The sequence below is a fragment of the Pristis pectinata genome, chromosome 3 (genome assembly GCF_009764475.1).
Source record: "Pristis pectinata isolate sPriPec2 chromosome 3, sPriPec2.1.pri, whole genome shotgun sequence".
Lineage (NCBI taxonomy): Eukaryota > Metazoa > Chordata > Chondrichthyes > Rhinopristiformes > Pristidae > Pristis > Pristis pectinata.
Genome location: NC_067407.1, coordinates 75,416,412 through 75,435,612, shown reverse-complemented (window position 1 = coordinate 75,435,612; position 19,201 = coordinate 75,416,412). Strand labels below are relative to the sequence as shown.

The 19,201-nt window shown below is 40.6% G+C and overlaps 1 protein-coding gene across 4 annotated transcripts in view; it reads right to left on the bottom strand.

The window, feature by feature from the left end:
- Nucleotides 1-19,201, bottom strand: part of LOC127567951 (protein quaking) — a 428,171-nt gene that overhangs the window by 11,669 nt on the left and 397,301 nt on the right. For 2 of the 4 annotated variants that reach the window (XM_052011187.1, XM_052011189.1), the window contains exons 5-6: nt 15,806-15,893; nt 12,948-13,244 (exon numbers count right to left, since the gene is read on the bottom strand). In XM_052011187.1, coding sequence (XP_051867147.1) covers nt 12,948-13,244; nt 15,806-15,893 — 385 coding nt within the window. The remainder of the gene's footprint in view (nt 1-12,947; nt 13,245-15,805; nt 15,894-19,201) is intronic. The other 2 variants (XM_052011188.1, XM_052011190.1) reach the window with 2 other exon arrangements.

Here is a 19,201-nt window from a genome sequence, read left to right as displayed (position 1 = left end):
GGCAGAAGGGATTAGTTTAGTTGGGCATTTTATTATTAATGTAATTGGTTCGGCACAACATTGTGGGCTGAAGGGCCTGTTCCTGTGCTGTACTGTTCTATGTTCTATGATTTGTCTAAATATCTACTAGGAGATCTGTAGTATACCTCAGCAAACTGATCACTCCCTTTTGGTTCCTAAGTTCTATACATAAGGCTTACTTCATAGAGCCTTCCAAGATATCCTCCCTTATTACTGCAGTAGCAGACTGCCTGATCAATATTGCAATGCCACCTCCTTTTACACCCTCCCTGTCCCACCTTGGAAAGCTGACTTGTCACTCCTGCCTTTCTTTAAACCATGTCCTTATAATAGCAACAATATGTAGAGTCCTACTGTGTAGATGAGTGGTGGAATCTGGTGGGAGTTGGTGGGAAATATGAGGAGAATAGGTTACAGGAAACATTACTGGGAGAATGGCAATGGTCTGTGAGCCAGCATAGACTCGATAGGCCAAAATGGTCTCTTTCTATGTTGTAAGGAAACATGAGAAAACACTCACAGCAAACATAATAGAGAATTCAAAAATACTCTCTGGACATGTGAATGGGATCAGGTACTAAAAAGGAAACCTACTCATGGAAGGTGACGACATGGCTGAGGTACAAACTGAGTACTTCAAAGTCTTCACTGAGGGAGAAGATACTGCTAAAGCCTTGGCAGAGGAAGATGTAGTCAAAATACTGAATGGGCCACAAACTGATGAACAAAATGTATGAGAAAGGCTAGTTGTGTTTGAAGTGGATAACTTATAGGAAACTAAGTGAAGAGTGAAAGATTTGTTTTGGACTGGAGGGAAATGGACGGTGAAATGCTCCCGGGGTCAGTACTTGGACCACTGTTCTTCTTAATATATATTTTAAGTACTTAGACCTGGTTGTACAGGGCACAATTTCCACTTTGCCTCTGACACAAACCTTGAAGGTGTGGCAAAATGTCAGTAAGACTGTAAAAGACTTTAAGGAGATATAGACTGGCTGATGAAATGGGAAAGTATGCAACAGATGAAATTGTTGAGAAGCCTGAAGTGTAGATTTTGGTAGGACAGATTAAAAGAGCAATATAAACTAGAGGGTACAATTCTAAAAGGGATATAAGAACAGAGTGATAAGCATATATGTTTAAAGTAGCAGGGAGAGAAAGTGGTTAAATGTATACAGGATCCTGGGCTAAATAGATGCATAGAAAACAAGAACAAGAAAGTCACAAGGAATTATTATAATACACTGATTTGGCAACAACTGGAGTATTGTGTCCACTTGATTGCCACATTTTAGGAAAGTTGTAAAGGCTTTAGAGGGTTAAAGAAGAACTATGCTACGGTGATTCCAGGAGCGAGGAACTTTATTTATATTGATAGACTGGAAGCTGGGTATGTTCTCCTTGGAACAGAGGAACTGCAAGAGGTGCACACTATCATGATGGTTATAGATGGAGTAGATAAAGATAAGCTTGGCAGAGGAGTCAAGAACTAGAGACCACAGAATTAAAGTGATTGGCAAAAGAATCGATAGTGACATGAGGAAGCTTTTTTTTATGCAGCCAGCAGTTAGGGTCTGGAATGCACTGTTATGAATAGTAGCAGTAGAGGCAGATTCAACTGTAGGTAGCAGAAAGGAAAAGAAAAGAAAGGAAAAGAAGAGCTATGGGAAAGGGAATAGGAATGAATATGGATTGATCTTAGGAAGAGCTAGTACGGACTCAACAGGCCAAACAGCTTCCCTTCTGTGTCATAACCATTCTGTGATTCTGCAAAATGTTCATACAAAACGGGTGACCTCTTGTTCTAAACATCCCCCATGAAGGCATCAGTATCTACCCCACTAAGCACATCAGAATCTTATGTTTCAATGACATCTACTTCTGGGATGGCATCAGTCACCACAATTGCTGGCCTGTGTGCCCACGTCTGAGCACACAAATGCAATGACCTCTTGGGGCCACATGGTGGCTGTCTCCAGCAGTCACCTGCCACTTGAGCACAAATCTATCCTGAAATAGTCCCATTATTAGAAGCAGCAATTCCCAACATTTGGAGCTACAGGTGAAATTTTAGGCTTCTCATGGAACTTCAGGTTTGATGGATTTTGTGCCAATTATATGCACAGGACCCAGGAATCTCAATTCAGCTTGTTGGGCGCATTAAATATCACCACTACCCTTCGCCCATCAGCTTTGATGAAAGCCTATTCAATGCACGTTTTTCACTGCCAAATTTTTAGCCCGACATATTTATGCCTCCCTCTGCACCAAACATGCATCAATTTCTACAACATGGTGCATTCAGCTTCCAAGGGGTATTATAAAGTGCCTACTGCAGGTGCAAAAAATAACATCAATAAATCTTTTAACTGCAGGATTAGTGTAATATTTTGAAATTGTAAATACATACCAATTTATACGACAGAATTGGGAATTCGGCAGACAGTGAAACTGAATAGTTTCTTCTAAATGGATCAAATATATTTCATTTTAGAATGGATGTTACAAAACCATGTTTAGTTATCTTACAGGGGCAATATGTTATTACTTTCAATCATATTCAGAGCTGAGAAGTTAAGCAACGAAACAGAGTGGTATAATGCTAGCCCTGTAACAACGCTGCACTGTGGCTGGTATGTAAGTGCAGAACCAGAACTAACAGGTCCAGTGCCAAGCATTGTGGATACAATGGCACCTCTGATGCAAGTCAGAAATATGGTCTATAAATTTTAAAAATGTGTTTTCATTAACAGAACATTGAATAGAAATTCAGTTGTATAACAGTTTTACATGGTGATGCAAATGAAAATTGATTTCTGTTTCAGAGCGAAAATTGATCATTATCATTTCTAGGTCATTTCCTGTCTTCTGGAAATTGGACCAGGTAGGTCTGGGGGAGAGTCACTCTTGCGTCCCTGGCATTGTTTCCCAAGGCAAACCTGGACCTCATTGTCCCAGGAGCACCCATCAATGGGCAAAGAAGGATAACCTGGCCTGCACAGCACAGTGCCAGAATGGGAAGTCAATTACTTACCAAAATCCTTCAGCTCAATCCCAGCTCCCTCAGCACCCTTTTAACTACCCTCCCGCATTGGCCACTCCACAATATCTGAAATCCAAAGGCCTAACATCCTGACAGCCCGAACTACTTCCCCCCCATCCCATCCCCATTCCATAAAACCTTCTGACATTCTGCCCGAGTCTTGATCCTCCCCATCACCCCCTACACTCCTGACCATCCAGAATTCTTGTCAGAATCCTAACCCAATCCCCATTCCTCAATCCCTGACCATTTTAAATGACCAGCCTCTTAATTTATAACTATGTCCCCTCATTTGAGACTCTCTCGCTAGTGAAAACATCTCAACATCTAATCTTACGAACTTATATGTTTGAACAAGGTTGCTGATGGAGGAATCTCTGGGAATCATAAGAAAGTTGGGAAAGTTGATAATACGGTCAACTTAAGTGTTATACAAACTGGAAAGGGATGATGGTAAAATAGGTCAATAATGAAGGTCACATTATTCAGGCCTTGTTACAGTGTACACCGGGGAGCACTTTGAGTGGGAGCTCAAAGATACTCCACTGACCCAAAAAACTTCCAGCAATTTATAGTATTCATGTTACAATTGAAGAGCAGAATAGTCATTAGGTTTCTGGAAGTGTTTAGATTGCAAGGCATAGCTAGCTGGAGCAGCGATAATCAAATGGAAGTTGAGATATAGGCCAAATGCAAGAGAGCTGATCATAAGATAAGCAGAGAAACGACAGAAGGACAAGACCACAAATTAGAGCACCCAATTGCAGAAAGAACAGGGGAAATGGATTTCTGGCAAAGGAAGACAAAGTCCCATCAGTCAGGCAGTTAGAGGCAACCCCTGCAGAAATAAAACAAAGATCAAATACTACAAAGAAAAGTGGGTTACTGATGAATTACTGTGAAATCTACATGTAACTATTGTAATACGAATAGCATTACTTGCTTAAAGCTTTTTGGGTCAATGGAGTATCTTTGAGCTCCCACTCAAAGTGCTCCCAGTGTACATTGTAACAGGGCCTGAATAATGTGACCTTTAAGCTATCCCTCATTCTTCTGGAATTCCCAGGTAGCCTGCTCGTGTTCCTGTTTCCTTGTGTTCTTGTGTTGTGTTCTTGTGAATATTACTTGTTACTTAAAAGCCCATACCTGAATGCTCATCAATTCATTCAGGCATAGGTTGCTTCATTTGCTGAGAAGTTGCGAATAGAACTGAAAATTACGTGAGCAACAGGTAAAATCCCCAATTCTGACTGTGCTAAAGATGACTGGGTCAAGGACATTGCCGAGGAGCTCCTACATTGATGTCCGGAAGCTGGGATAATTGGCCTCCCACACCCATAACTCTCTTCCTTTGTTTGAGTATAATCCAGCCACTTGGAGTGTTTGTCCTTTGATATCCACTGACTTGAGCTTTACACACACAAGCAGATGCTGCCTTGATGTAAAAGGTAGTCATGCGTATCTCACCTCTAGAATTCAGCCCTTTGGTCCATGTTTGGACCAAAGCTATGATCAAGCCAGGAGCAGATCCTGGTGAAACCCAAACTGGGCATCAGTGCGGAGGTTTCTGGTGAGTAGGTTCTTCTTGATAGCATTGTCAATAACAGCTTACATCACTTGCTGGCAATAGAGAGTGGACTGATAGAATAGTAATTTTCCAGGTGGGATTTGTCTTGCTCTTTGTGAACTGAACATAACTGGACAATTTTCCACATCGTTCAGTAGATGCCAGTGTTGTAACTGTACTGAAATTAGAGCAGTAGCTAGTTTTGGAGAGCAGATCTTCAGCTTACAGCTGGAATGTTGCCTGGTCCCATAACCTTTGCTGTATCCATGCTCTCAGACATTTCTTGATATCACATAGAGTGAATCATATTGGCGAGAGACCGGCTTCTGTAACGTTGGGGTTCTCAAGAGGTAACCAAAGGGAAAGCTATTCGACACTCCTGTCTGAACATGGTTGTGAATGCTGCAGTCTTTTCTCACATGATGGGCCCCAACTATTTTTGAGGAGGAGAATATTCCTCAGCCTCATCCTTCTGTAAGCTATTTCATTGTTCATGACGAGATGTGGTAGTGTGCACGCAGCCCCATGTTGTAGCTTCTCTTTTACTTAGGCCTGGCCCTGCTCCTTGCAGGCCCTTCTGCATTCCTCATTAAACTAGGGTTGATTCCTAGCTTGATAGCAGTCATAGAGAGAGGATGTGCTGGGCCACCAGCCCACAGATTGTGGTGTTTATATTTCTGCAGCTTTTTTTTCTGGTCCACAGTGCCCCGTGGATACCCAGTTTTGAGCTGCCAGTTTTCTTCTGAGCTTATCCCATTTAGAAATAGTTACTCGGTGTGAACTTGGGCCTCTGTGTCCACAAGGACTGTATGGTGGCCATTTCAACCAATGCTATCATTGTTAGATGCATCTGCTACACGTAGATTGGTGAGGATGAGGTCTAGTAGGTTTATGTCATCACAGACCCAGTCTGGCAGCCACATCTGTCGGGGTGCAACCAGCTCAGTTTGTGCTGCCTCTACCAAGCCATTCTTGATGGTGGACATTGATGTACCCCAATAAGAGTTCACCATACTACTTTCAATGCATGTTCAACATGGAGGAGTACTGAGGGAAGATGGGTAAGGTGGTAATAAGGAGATTTTCTTGTCCATATTTGGCCTGATGTAAGAAGACTTCATGGGATATGGTTTGATCATAGATCAGTGTTGAGGATGCCAAGGGTTACTCCCTCCCACCTGTAACCACTGTGCCTCCACCTCAGGTGGGCCTGCCTTTCTAGTGGGACTGGACATATTCTGGGATTGTGATGGAGGGATCTGGCACCATAAGGTACGATTCTGCAAGTACCAAGCTATTGTGTGACCAGTCTGTAGAACAGATCTCCTAATTTAGACATCAGTCCCCATGTGTTTGTGAGTAGGACTTCACAAGGTCAACTGGGCTGGGGGTCACTTTGCTGTGTCAGAATTTGGTGCCTGGTTCGATGTCAATTGGTCTGTCTGTATTTCTTTCTCTATATGAATGTAATGGTAATGGTACAACTAAGTGGCTTGCAGGGCCATTTCAGAGGGCACCTAAGAGTCAACCTCACGAGGGGGGCGGTCTGGGTCAGGATGGCAGATTTCCAACCCTGAAGGACATTAGTGAACCAGGTGGACTCACTGTCCTGTACTTTTTGTGGTCATTATTACTGTGACATGTTATTGTTTTTCGAAATACCAGATTATTAATTGAATTTAAGTTCTATTGAAGTTAACCAAATTAATGGAATGTGAGCTCTGGGGACCAGGCCAGAGTTTACTGCCCATCCATCAATGTCTTTAAGAAGGAAGAGCTGAGCTACTTTCTTGAGTCACTGCAGTCTGTATGATAATGAGGACAATGATATTTCTACAGTGCTTTTGGATAGGATGCTCCAGTATCTAGTCCAAGGGATGATGAAGAAGGATATATTTTAGAATGGTAGATCATGGTTTGCTTCTGTTGTCCATATGGGTGGTGGTGATCATAAGTTTGGGAAATAATGTCAAAGTTGTCCTGGTGAGTTGCTCCTGTGCATTTTGTGGATGGCACACATTGCGGCTGTATTGTGTCAATGGCAGAGGAAGTGGACATTCAGGTTAATGTCCTGGATGCCATCAAGTTCCTTGAATATTGTTGAAGCTGCATTTACCTAGGCATGTGAAGGGTTTTGTTTCAAATCAAACTGCTAGTCTATGCATTGTTATTGAAGCAAAGGCTTTAGGGAGTCACTCTTATAGTCTTTGACTGCTCTTGTAGCCATAATATGTACTTGGCTGGTACAGTTAAATTTCCAGTCAATACGACCAAGGTGTAGATGGTGGAGGGCTCTGCAATAGCAAACATTGAAAATGTTGAGGGAAAGAGGCTGTACCTTCTTTTTATGGAGATGATCAATGTTGATACTTGTGAAGTGCAAACATTGCTAGTCTTTGTTTGAATATTGCCCAGGTCTTAATGCATGCAGGCATGGTCTACTTTCTCATCTGAAGAAACTGTCAATTGAATCAGATATTGCTTCTTCAGCAAACAGGCCCACTTATGATGGGTTAAAGATCATTGATGAAGGTGTAAATAGAACTGAGGAATTCCTCCAGTGATATTCTAGAGATGAGAAAATTGACCAACACCACAGCTAGCTCTCCTTGTGTGAGGTACGACTCCAAACTGTGGAGCGTCTTCCCCTTGACTCCCTACTGACTTCAAGTTTGTTACGGTTCCCTGACGTCACAGTCAATCAAATTCCGCCTTGATATCAAGCACAGTCTCTCTCAACTCAAAACTGGAATTCAGCCCTTTGGTCCACGTTTGGTCCAGGACTGTAACAAAAGATGTGGCTGAGTAGTCCTGGCTGAAGTCAACTTTAGAGTCAGTGAGCAGCTACTAGAAAGTAAATGCCCCTTGATACCACTGTCGACACCACCTTCCATCACTTTGCTGATGACTGACGCAGCTGTAGTCACATGTAAAGGATTTGTCCTACTTTTGTGGACGGGACATACCTGTATAATTTTCCATATGGTCAGATTGATGTCAGTGTTGTAACTGAAACAGAGTAACTGTTTTAAATCAAACTGCAAGTCTGTGTAGTTTTATAACAACAAAGGCTTTGGTCACTCTCATAGTCTTTGACTGATCTTACTCTGTTGTAACTGAAACTGAGTAACTGAAGCAGCTTGACCAGGGGTTCTGACCACAAGTCTTCAATACTATAGCCAGTAAGTTGTCACGTTCCTTGGTTTTTGCTACTGAAACAATTCTGTCCCTATCCTATTTAACATGATGGTAGATAATTGTAATGATGTCAGGATTTCCTACCTATGGTTCCCCACCTATGGTTCATGACAGATGCATCTGCAACTGGGGGATTGGCAAGACGAGATTAACCAGGTTGATCCCTTGTGTTAATTCTCTGTCTGTTGCAGACTCAGTCTGGCAGTTACGTTCTTTGGCATTTGGCCAGTTCCATCAGTGCCACTTGATGAAAGAAATCTCCCACCAGTGTACATTCTTCTTCCACTTAGAAGAAGGGTGTGGTGTCCAATATAGTGTAGTATTGATTCATCAGCTGAGGGAGGGCATTCAGTGATGAAGAGTAGGAAGTTCCCTTGCCTGTACTTCACCTCATGCCATGGGGTCCAGAGTCAATGCTGAAATCTCCCAGGTCCATGTTCCTCCAAATGTACACCATTAAGCTGTGAATTCTGGTGGATCTATGATAGAAAAGTCTGGAACTCTGGGTGAAAGGCATGATTCTGTTAGTAAAATCATGCCAGACTATGCTAGTCTGAGGGGCAGTATTCCAGTTAAGATATATCCACAAATATTTGTGAGGAGGTCTTTGCTGGGTTGATTTGACTAGGTATGCCATTGTACAATGAAGAGGCTGACTATCCATTTTCATTCTTATTGTGTTTTAACAAAGAAGTTAGTTATAACTAGTGGCTTGTTGGTCATTTCAGAATATAGGACAGTTCAGCATAGGAACAGGTCCTTCGGTCCACCACGTCTGTGCTGACTATGATGCCAGTTTAAATAATCCCATCTCCCTGCACATTCCTCCATTCCCTGCCTGTTCATGTGTCTGTCTAAATCCCTCTTAAACGTTGCTGTCATATCTGCTTCTACCACCTCATTCCAGGCTCCTACCACTCTGTGTAAAATATTTCCCTCGTAAATCTCCTTTAAACTTTACCCCTCTCTCTTTAAACCTATGCCCTCTAGTATTTGACATTTCCACCCTGGAATAAAGACTCTGAATTCCTACTCTATCTATGCCTCTCATACTTCTATCAGGTTGCCCCTCAGCCTCTGACACTCCAGAGAAAACAATCCAAGAAGGTAGTTAAAACTCAGTCATATTGTTGTTAATCTAGAGTAGTAAATAGGTTAGGTGGCTGATTTCCTTCATTAAAGGATATTAGTGAACCAGATGTTTATAATGATAAATCTAATCATTCTGTGGTCACAGTCACTGGTACTAGTTTATTTTTTTCTAGGTTATTTAATTAAAAGAATTTAAATTCCAAGTTGCTTTGGTGAAATATTGCCTCTGGATCATTAGTCGAGGCCTCTGGGTTACCAGTCCAGAAACCTAATTAACTATTCTACTGTTCCCTGTACTTAGCAAAAAAACAAGATTCAAAATAGCCAGCCCTCAGATTCAAGTATTAAGTGGCTATAAACTTTTCAGATCAGTATCTATCCTACCATTCAGTGCTCCTTAAAGTTAACTAGGATCAGGATAGTTTTGTTTAAAATCTTCTTTGGGGCCTTGCATTCATGTACACTGAACACTGGTGTAATAATTATATTCAGCGGCACTACTGATGCAGACTAAGTTATCAATTTGTCCAATTCTATGCAGCAGATCCATTTGCCAATTTTCTTGTGAAAAGCCTTTTGGCTTTATCCTGTAGCAGAAATGGCCTTGTGTGCAGCTAAATGGATGTCTTTCTACAGAAAAGAAGGTATTATGTCAACTCCGTCATGTTAAACAGACAATGCCTTTCTTTGACATCGCTACTGGGAAGAACTGACAGTCGATGGATGTGCTTTTCTAATACTGTGAGAAAAAGATTACATCAGAAATTTAAATTGCACCATTTGTATTTTTTGGTTAGCTATTAACAAAAAAATGTTCTAAGTATCATTATGTGGATTGAACCTCAATAACAACACATTTCAAGTTTCATTACAGTGCAGTCAGAAAGGTCTTAAGAACAGGAGTTGGCTTTTCAGACCGTCAAGATTGTTCACCATTCAATTAGATCATGGCTGATTGTATCTTAACTACATTTGCCCGTCTGTAACCCTTAATAGCTTTGCTGAATAAAAAAAACTACCAAGCTCTGTTTCACAATTTTCAATTGACCTAGAGAAAAGTTTTGGGGATAGAGTTCCAGATTTTCACTATAGTTTGTGCAAACCATGATTACTAAAATCATACCTAAATGACTTTATTCTAATTTACAGATTAGGTCCCTTGTTTTAGACTCCCTTAGCAGATTAAAGAACTTCTATAAGAAATAACCTAGACCTTGAGCCTGCTCCACCATTCACTTACATTATAAAACATAGAACAATTACAGCACAATTCAGGCCCTTCGGCCCACAAAGCTGTGCTGAACATGTCCCTACCCTAGAAATTACTAGGCTTACCCATAGCCCTCCATTTTACTCAGCTCCATGTACCTATCTAACAGTGTCTTGAAAGACCCTATCGTATCAGCCTCCACCACTATTTCCGGCAGCCCATTCCACGCACTCACCACTCTCTGAGTAAAAGACTTACCCCTGACATCTCCTCTATATCTACTCCCCAGCACCTTAAACCTATGTCCTCTTGTGGCCACCAATTCAGCCCTGGGGAAAAGCCTCTGACTATCTACCCTATCAATACCTCTCATCATCTTATACACCTCAATCAGGTCCCCCTTCATCCTCCATCTCTCCAAGGAGAAAAGGCCGAGTTCCCTCAACCTGTTTTCATAAGGCATGCTCCGCATTCCAGGCAGCATCCTTGTAAATCTCCTCTGCACCCTCTCTATGGCTTCCACATCTTTCCTGTAGCGAGGCGAACTGAGCACAATACTCCAAGTGGGGTATGACCAGGGACCTATATAGCTGCAACAATACCTCACGGCTCCTACATTCAATTCCCCGAATGATGAAGGACAATACACCATGTGCCTTCTTAACCACAGAGTCAACCTGCGTCGCCACTTTGAGCGTCCTATGGACTCGGACCCCAAGATCCCTCTGATCCTCCACACTGCCAAGAGTCCTACCATGAAGACTATATTCCGCCAACATATTTGACCTACCAAAATGAACCACTTCACACTTATCTGGGTTGAACTGAATCTGCCACTTCTCAGCCCAACTCTGCATCCTATCTATATCCCTCTGTATCCTCTGACAGCCCTCCAAACTAATGGCTGATGCAGAATTGTAAAATTCTGAGTGAACATGTCAGAAGCTCCACAGCCCGGTGAGGCAGAGAATTCTGATGTTTCACCACACTCTGAGTGAAAAAGTATCTTCTCAACTCAGTCCCACACAGCTGACCCCTTATTCCCAAAATGTGTTCCCTGGTCCTAGATTCCTAAGCCAGTGAAAACACCTTCCATGCATCTACCCTTTAAGAATTTTCTATACTCGAACAGATGTTATTCTCTGAAACTTTAGAGAATACAGGCCCAGTCTACTCAGTCTCTCCTCGTATGGCAAATCTGCCATCCCTGAAACCATTTTGCTGAATTTTTGCTGACTCCTGCTTTAGAAAGTCTATTCTTTCTTAGGGAAGGAGACTAAAGCTGAACACAATACTTCAGATGCGGTCTCACCAAGGCCCTAGATGATTGCAGTAAGACTTCCTTAGTCTTCGATTTGAATTCCCTTATAGTGAAGGCCATTTGCCCTCCTAATCTCTTGTCATACCTACAAGTTGGCCTTGAGTGACGTGTATAAGTACATGCAGGTAGGTACCTTTGAACATCAAAACTGCCCGCTCTTTCACCGTTGAACACCTTCTGAAAATCCAGATATGCCACATCCACCGGTTCCCCTTATCTATTCTACTAGTCACATACTCAAAGATCTCCAGCAGATTAGTCAACATGATTTTCCTTTCATAAATCCATGTTAACTCTGCTCAGACCTTTCACTCTTTTCAAGGTATTCTTATATTACATCCTTCATTATAGATTCTAGCATTTTTCCTACCACTGATGTTAGGCTAACAGGTCAGTGGTTCCCTATTTTCTCTCCCACCCTTTTCTTAAATGGTGGGGTTCCATTTGCTACCCTCCAATCCACAGCTCCATTATCAATGGGGCTTTGGGAGATGATAACCAGAGCATTGACTAAAGACATCTTTAGCAACATTTTGGGGTTCAGATCATCTGGGATTCACCAGCTTCCAAGCTTACCAACTTCTTTAGCACTAGTTTTGACTAATACTTAGTTCCATTAGTTTTGCATTCTCATTAGACCCTTGATTCTCTGATATATCCAGTAGATTTTGTGTGTTTTCTTCTGTAAAGACAGATACAAAGTAATTGTTTAATTCTTCTGCCATTTCTTCATTCCCCATGGTAAAAATTAGCCTTTCTCTATCTATAAGAGTCTCAAATTTGACTTCTTTTACATACCTATAAAAACTTTGAGCCTGATTTTATATTTCCTACCAGTTTACATTAATATTTTATCTTACCCTTTTTGTTTTCCATTTCTTGGTCTTCTTTTGCTGGTTTCTAAAATGCCCGCAATCCTCAGGCCTACTGATATACCTGGCAACTTTGTAAGCCTCTTCCTTGGATTTAACACGATCATTAATTTCTCTTGTCTTCACCTTCTCTCTATCTACCTGAACATCAAAAACTGGAAAACTATTTTTATTCCTAAATAGTTGTTTTGGGGAGCTTTGGAAGGCCAAGTCCACATGCAACTTTTCTTTCATACATTATTCAGAATGAACAACTAATGACATCAGGGCCTATTGGAATAAATCAGCAGGAGAGAAAAGATGATGGGACTGTAGTATTGTCTTGATTAAGAGCTTGCCAAGGATGGCTTTGCATATATTTGTGCGTGTGCACTACATAAATGATCTGTTTTACTTTTGAAAAAACCTGAAATACATTATGAACTTATAAATAGAATTATGAGGTACACGTTACAGTCCTCAGTGACAATTATTATTTCAAAAGGTAATTCAATTGGGCTTGCACATTACAATCACCAAAAGTCTCAAGCTTCAGTTAAATGAAATGAGCCTTAACTCACTCAAACAGTGCACTAGGATGTTAAACATGTTGTGGAACAGTCACACTTGAAAAGGCTCCTTACCTAAAACTCCGCTAGGCTCAATGGGATACTCCAGGATGGAAGTAGCTGGTGCCAGTGTGTAAGGATAATCGTAAGGAGTATAGATTAGACCGGCTTCAGGTGCAGGAGGCACTATTGCAGTTGGATGAGGGGATCCATTAGGCATGACTGTTGCTGTTTGAATTTGCCTAATTAGAGGCATAATAGTTGGACCAGCTGGCGTAGGGGCTCGCAAGGCAGCTGGTGGAAGAACCGACGTGGGCCCTGTAATGATCCGTGGAGCTTGGGCTGTCGCTGCAAAAGAAAAGGCAAGGGCAGCTATAGTAAGCGAAGAAAATTCACAGAGAAGGTGTGGAGAGAATAGTGTGTGTGAGGAAAAGGAAAATGGGAAATGGGGGAAGCAAAAAAAGCGGGAGGAATGAAAGAAAAATTAAGTAATCATTAGTACAAGCAGTGGTAACTTGCAATGCTAAAGCACACCTTTAAGCTCAAACAAAACAAACATACTTCCAAAGAAAATTAAATCATATCAACTAAACACACAAACTGAAAAACTCAAGAATAGCCAGTTTTGACTGGCTAATATATTTGGAGTCCTTGTGTATTAAGTATAAAGAAGCTCAGCTTCTATTACACACTCCAATTTTATCCAGGTGAACAGACCAGGGTGTTCAAAATCAATGTTCAAGGTTCCATTAACAGCACTTTTATATAATGCCCCACCAACCAGCTCCATGCATATGCCACTACTTGAAAATGTGTTGAGGAGTTTTCCACAATGTCCTGGACAATATTTCTCCCTCACACACCTATAATAGTTGACACTTGCATTTAAATTATTGCTACATTCCAAAGGTATGTGGAACACTTTGGGAAATCATGACATGGAGAAAGGCATTTAAATACAAATCTGTACTTTTATTTAGGAGTAAGTATTGGAGGGTATTCTTTCTGAATTTCTGCATATGCCTACTTTGAATGTCATTGTCCAATAGATTTTTCAATCCACATTACAATCCACATTTTCTGCATCGTAGCAGTTGCAACTATTGCTGATTTAAGTGGACAGTAGGATACATTTTGATTTTACCTGTGAACTGCTATCGCAATCACAATGAATGGTCCTCTTTCTATGCTATAAACATCCATGGTTTTCCAACATGTGATTGGAAATACTTGGTAAGATGATCAGTCTTATAACTCTCTTCATGAAATAGGCCAGCCAGGTATTAAAAATTATTATGAGTGAGTCCAATTGCCAACTATCTTCAAAATGCCAAAGATCTAAATATTAAATTTATATTGAACTTATATTTATTTTAATATCAACATTAGCTAGAAAAGAAATAAATGTAATGGACATGATTAATTACATAGCAACCTCCTTTTAAGTCTAAGTAACTTGCTGGACGTTTGGTGCACTCAGGTTTATGCAGGCTCCAAAAATTCCTATATGCTGTTCGCCAATATTTTGAAAGAGTGGTATAAGAGAGAAAAATCAAGGAAAATTAAATGTATTTTCATTTGTGACTCTTAACATTTGCTATGGAAAGTTTACAAAATGAGTAGACAATGTAGAATTATGCCTTTTGGAAATTATGTCTAAGAACTGGGAAAACACTTGTAAAGATGTATTTGCATCCCACAAAGAGAAATGAAGATTTTTATTAAAAACTTCTTGGTGATTATAAGTCAGTAATTTAGTCAAGATGTTCAGATAGTTAATGTGTACAAATTGGAGCTCCTGTAACAGAACTTTGCCAGAAAGGACTTCATTTGATACACGTGCTCCTGTGTATGAAATCTTCTCAAATGGAGTAGGACCAAATAAATTTACAGGAAGGTGAATATTTGAAAATGATCACAAGGCAGTAATATTAAGGGGTTCAAATGACATTAAAATGTGACAAAAATCAATTAAAAACTAACGAGTCCCAAAATTTGAGTTCACTGAACCACAACCATAATTGCTTATTTATAATGTATTACTTCAATTGTATGTGAATATATACTCTGCGTTTGGCTGGTCTGTGAGCTTGTGCCAGTTCTTGAATGGGTGACATTGATGTACCCTTATCCTTAATATTTAATGCCACCTAAAACGGTATTAATGATCTCAGATTGACAATCAGGATCTGCCATTGATAATCAAAGAATTTCTTGCTCAGTAAATATTTATGCAACAATAAGTCTGTTCCTTCAATAATCAGGCCAAAACCAAACAGTGCGTCCTGCAGAAAATAACAGAAATTCACATAAGTATGTATATTAAGAAATATTTTGTTTAAGATGAGCAGATATAAGATTTCCTTTGAGTGATGGACTAGCAGGAAACACCAAATCTGTACATATACAGACAGTACCAGAAGATGTTCTCTGCTACATCATTCAGTCCATAGGAAAATGCAATAATCTCTGCTCATTCGTTTCACAAGTGCACAATGCTCCATCAAACTGTCAAACAGTAACTATGCATTTCTCACTGTCAGCAGCCAGCTATTCCTTAGAATCCAATCTGCCCAGTTAGTTACTTATTTCAAGAGCAAATGATTTATTGTGGACTGGTCAATCACAACTTCATTTTGTGTCATGATTTCAGCAATTTTCTGGCCATCCCTGGGGAGTTTAACATCTTGCATTCAAACTGAGAAAATTATTCCAACTAGGGAAAACTTTCCTTTGGTTTACAATGGTGGAATTTAGCTTCTAGATAACAGAAGCTACAACAATGTGTTTAATTCTCATCAAGTGCCCCTTCCTCCAGGTGCTCAATATAAAACGATTCGACCCAAAGGTTCTGCTGGGTTGTCTGAAAGAGGAACATTTATACAAGTTGTGCAATGCTCATACGAGGTTCTACAAGTCCATCATATCCTTACGTGATTTGATGTTGGCATCTCTATAGGTGCCGTTCAGTATCGCTAATTCCATTAGTTGCATCTTCTTAAGGTTATCCTCTCCCTCTGCCTGAAAACATAAGAAAAAAAGTCTCAGCATTTATACCCAGTGATGGTTATTCTGACATTTTAAAGGCTTTCAGATCTACAAATTTTAGCTTTGTATGCTGCTTACAAATCCATGAATGGTACACACTTGATCTTAAAGATTACTGAATTTTATTTTTTCAGTCCTCATGGTAACATTATGGGTACAATTCAGATTTCTCAGCTCTGGAAGTAATGTAAGCCAAGGATCTGTCTGCCTTCAGTTAGACTTTAAAAAAAACTCCAATGGCATTATTTTTAAGAAGAGTTGAGGAGTAATTCCTGGTGAGTTGATGGTATTTATTCTTCAACCACTATTTTAATATTACTAACAAATCACTTGATCTCATTTGTCTTAGTCTCATCATTGCTTGCAGTGAAATCTTGCTGTGCTGAACCTCTGCCTCATTTCCCCAAATATATCTTACCAAAGAAATGCAATTCTATCCATCTTCCTTTTGTATTCAATCTCATGGCAATCAATTAGTACTGAAACAATATGTTAATTCGTGTCATAGTGAACAGGCAAAGAAAGTGCCAGGTTTGATTTTCCCAAACCACGTTGGGTGAGGGGATCTCAGTTAAAGTGCTGATTGGTGCATGGCAATTGTCCCCCCAAGTGGGGGTGATGGTGTGGGAACCACAGCCTTGCTTTTGTGTTCCTGTTCAGTACACAGCTAGGCCTTACTGGAAATGCAAGCTTGTGAGCTTTGGGAAGGAACAAAATTGTGATAAGCTCAGTGTATGACATTCTTAAAGCAATCAGATAACAATAAAGCTATTCAAGACAAGGTGCTGAGGATGTTCAATGCCCACAAAACTGCATCTGAGAGAAGGAGTAGATGGCCCAGGTCCTGCTGATTGATAGTCAGCGGTTCCAAGGGGATCAGACAGCTATCATCCCTTCTAACCTTCGGAATTCCAGGTGTGCACGCTGCAGTGCAGAAGTCTGAGCTGAAATGGTCAGCTGCTCGTGCATCTGACTGAACCCATCTCTGGACAATGGCCAGTTCAGGAGAGGAGGAACGATGTGCTGAAGGGGATACAAATGCACTTCACATCTGACCCTTTCATGCCAGGAATAACTAGCATGGAAATGGCTACCATGCACATCTGAATTTGTCGCTGAGTCTGTGGAAAAAGATAAAGCACTTGCCTTATTTTACTTTATTTCAATCTTTTTAATTATTTATGTTTTAAAGTGTCTGAGTTAATCTTCTTCAATTTTATGGCATTTTAATATTTGTTTAAAATCATTTAAAGCTATTTGATTCAGGATGTGATGCCCGAAGCCTTCTTGTTGCTCTGAACCAGCTCCGTCTCACTGGATATCTGTTGGGGCCACTCAGCCCTCTGCATCCAGGAAAAGTGTGGGTGGGTGGGAACTGTGGGCCAGTGAGCCAGGGAGTGACCTAGGTCCAGAATGATCCAGCATAGGGCCTTTAGTAAAGGAATAGAGGGCAGGCATGAGCAAAGAAAATTAGCGGGTGTGGGAAACACAAAAGGTTTTCAGAAAATTAATTGATGACATGCATTAAGATCTGAAGGTTAATTTGAATTTTGAATGAATACCCTAAAACTATAAAATTAAACTAACTGATGCTCTGGTGAGTTATCCGGTGGCCAGATGCAAGCTAGAAGATACATAGTTCCAGCAGAACAGTGGCATCCTTTGTACAAACTCTGGTCCATAGAGGCACTAAACAATCCACCTTCTCAAAGGATACAGCTACTGAGGAACTAGCAATGAAAGATGATAATGCAAATTTCCAGTGAAAGTGCTTTTAACAGAATGATCTAACAAAAAGAGCGAGTCATATGGAATGAGGCCAAGCATTCATTTCTGTTTACATATATTGAAAGTAAAGCTGTCAGCTAAAAATATGAAATGATCTTTTGAGGTGCTTGATTCTCCATCATTTGCTGGTGAGAGGCTGACTGGCACAGCCACCCTCCAGGAGCAAGAGATGCACAAGAGGATGTGACAATTTTCATTTGATTTCCCCTGCACAACTTGGGCTTCAGCATTTCCTACATTTCAACAGTGACTGCACTTCAGAAGTACTTCATTAGTTGCAGTGTTTCAGCATGTTCTGAAGTTGCAAATAGGTAGCACTTGAAAGGAATTTTTTTAAAACATCAGAGATTCAGAACAGCACAAGATCTGGCTTTTATTTTCAACTTACAGCAATTCACTCTTAGTCTGCAAGATGCCCTTCCCAAAATTGAGATCTGCAAAGTTTGCAGTTTATCCTTTTGGTGCTCACCCATGCTGACACTGCTATGTCAGCTCCCTCAATGCTCAGTCAGTAAAAACATTTCACTGTGGTGTAATATCACACAGCCAAATTTTCTGATTCAATCTGGGGTTTCTGGTTTGAGTTTGGTGATAGCTGCTGTAAAATTATTGCAATGTTACCACTGGCATTGGCCCCACAGTAAAATTAGGAGAGAAGATATCCCTAGGCAAGTGTGAGGTCAACCTCAATTGAGACAGGATCAGGGTCAAACAGCAACCAGGTGCTCATCCATTAGAAAGGCTATTTGGAAGAGCGACCCATTGAATATCCTAATTACATTGCTATGTTTCAATACAAGAAGCATGATGGAAAACAAAGGCAAAAGGGCGGCACGGTAGCGTAGCGGTTAGTGCGACGCTATTACAGTGCCAGTGATCGGGGTTCGATTCCCGTTGCTGTCTGTAAGGAGTTTGTACGTTCTCCCGTGTCTGCGTGGGTTTCCTCCGGGTGCTCCGGTTTCCTCCCACATTCGAAAGACGTACAGGTAGGTTAATTTGGGGGTTTAAAATGGGCGGAGCGGACTCGTTGGGCCGAAATGGCCTGTTACCACGCTGTAAATAAAAAAAAATACTGGAACATTGAACTGTTTTAAAATACATATACTTCAAAGGCAGAGTGATCAATTTTATCTTGGGAATTCAGGGAAGTTTTTGAGTAGTTAAAATCAACACATGCTGTTGGACTAATTGTCATATAACAAATTCCTGGATTTACTAATTGAAAGCTGAAAGATTCAAATAATTTATTTCTAGTGGTTAATGATCTAAAATCTTGAAAGTCACAGCACTATTCTTAGGCTGAGCCAGGACTAAACTGAAGATTCTGGCACCATCCAACACCCTGAAGACTAAGGTGTTATTTATTTGTTGCTCTTCACACTCTGTACTTAGTGAAGTTTGACTACATTTTGACTGTATTATGGAATGAATTTAAAGACTGTAAATGGGCTAACTAGAAGAAAACAAAAATATTTACTAGAAATCATTGTGTT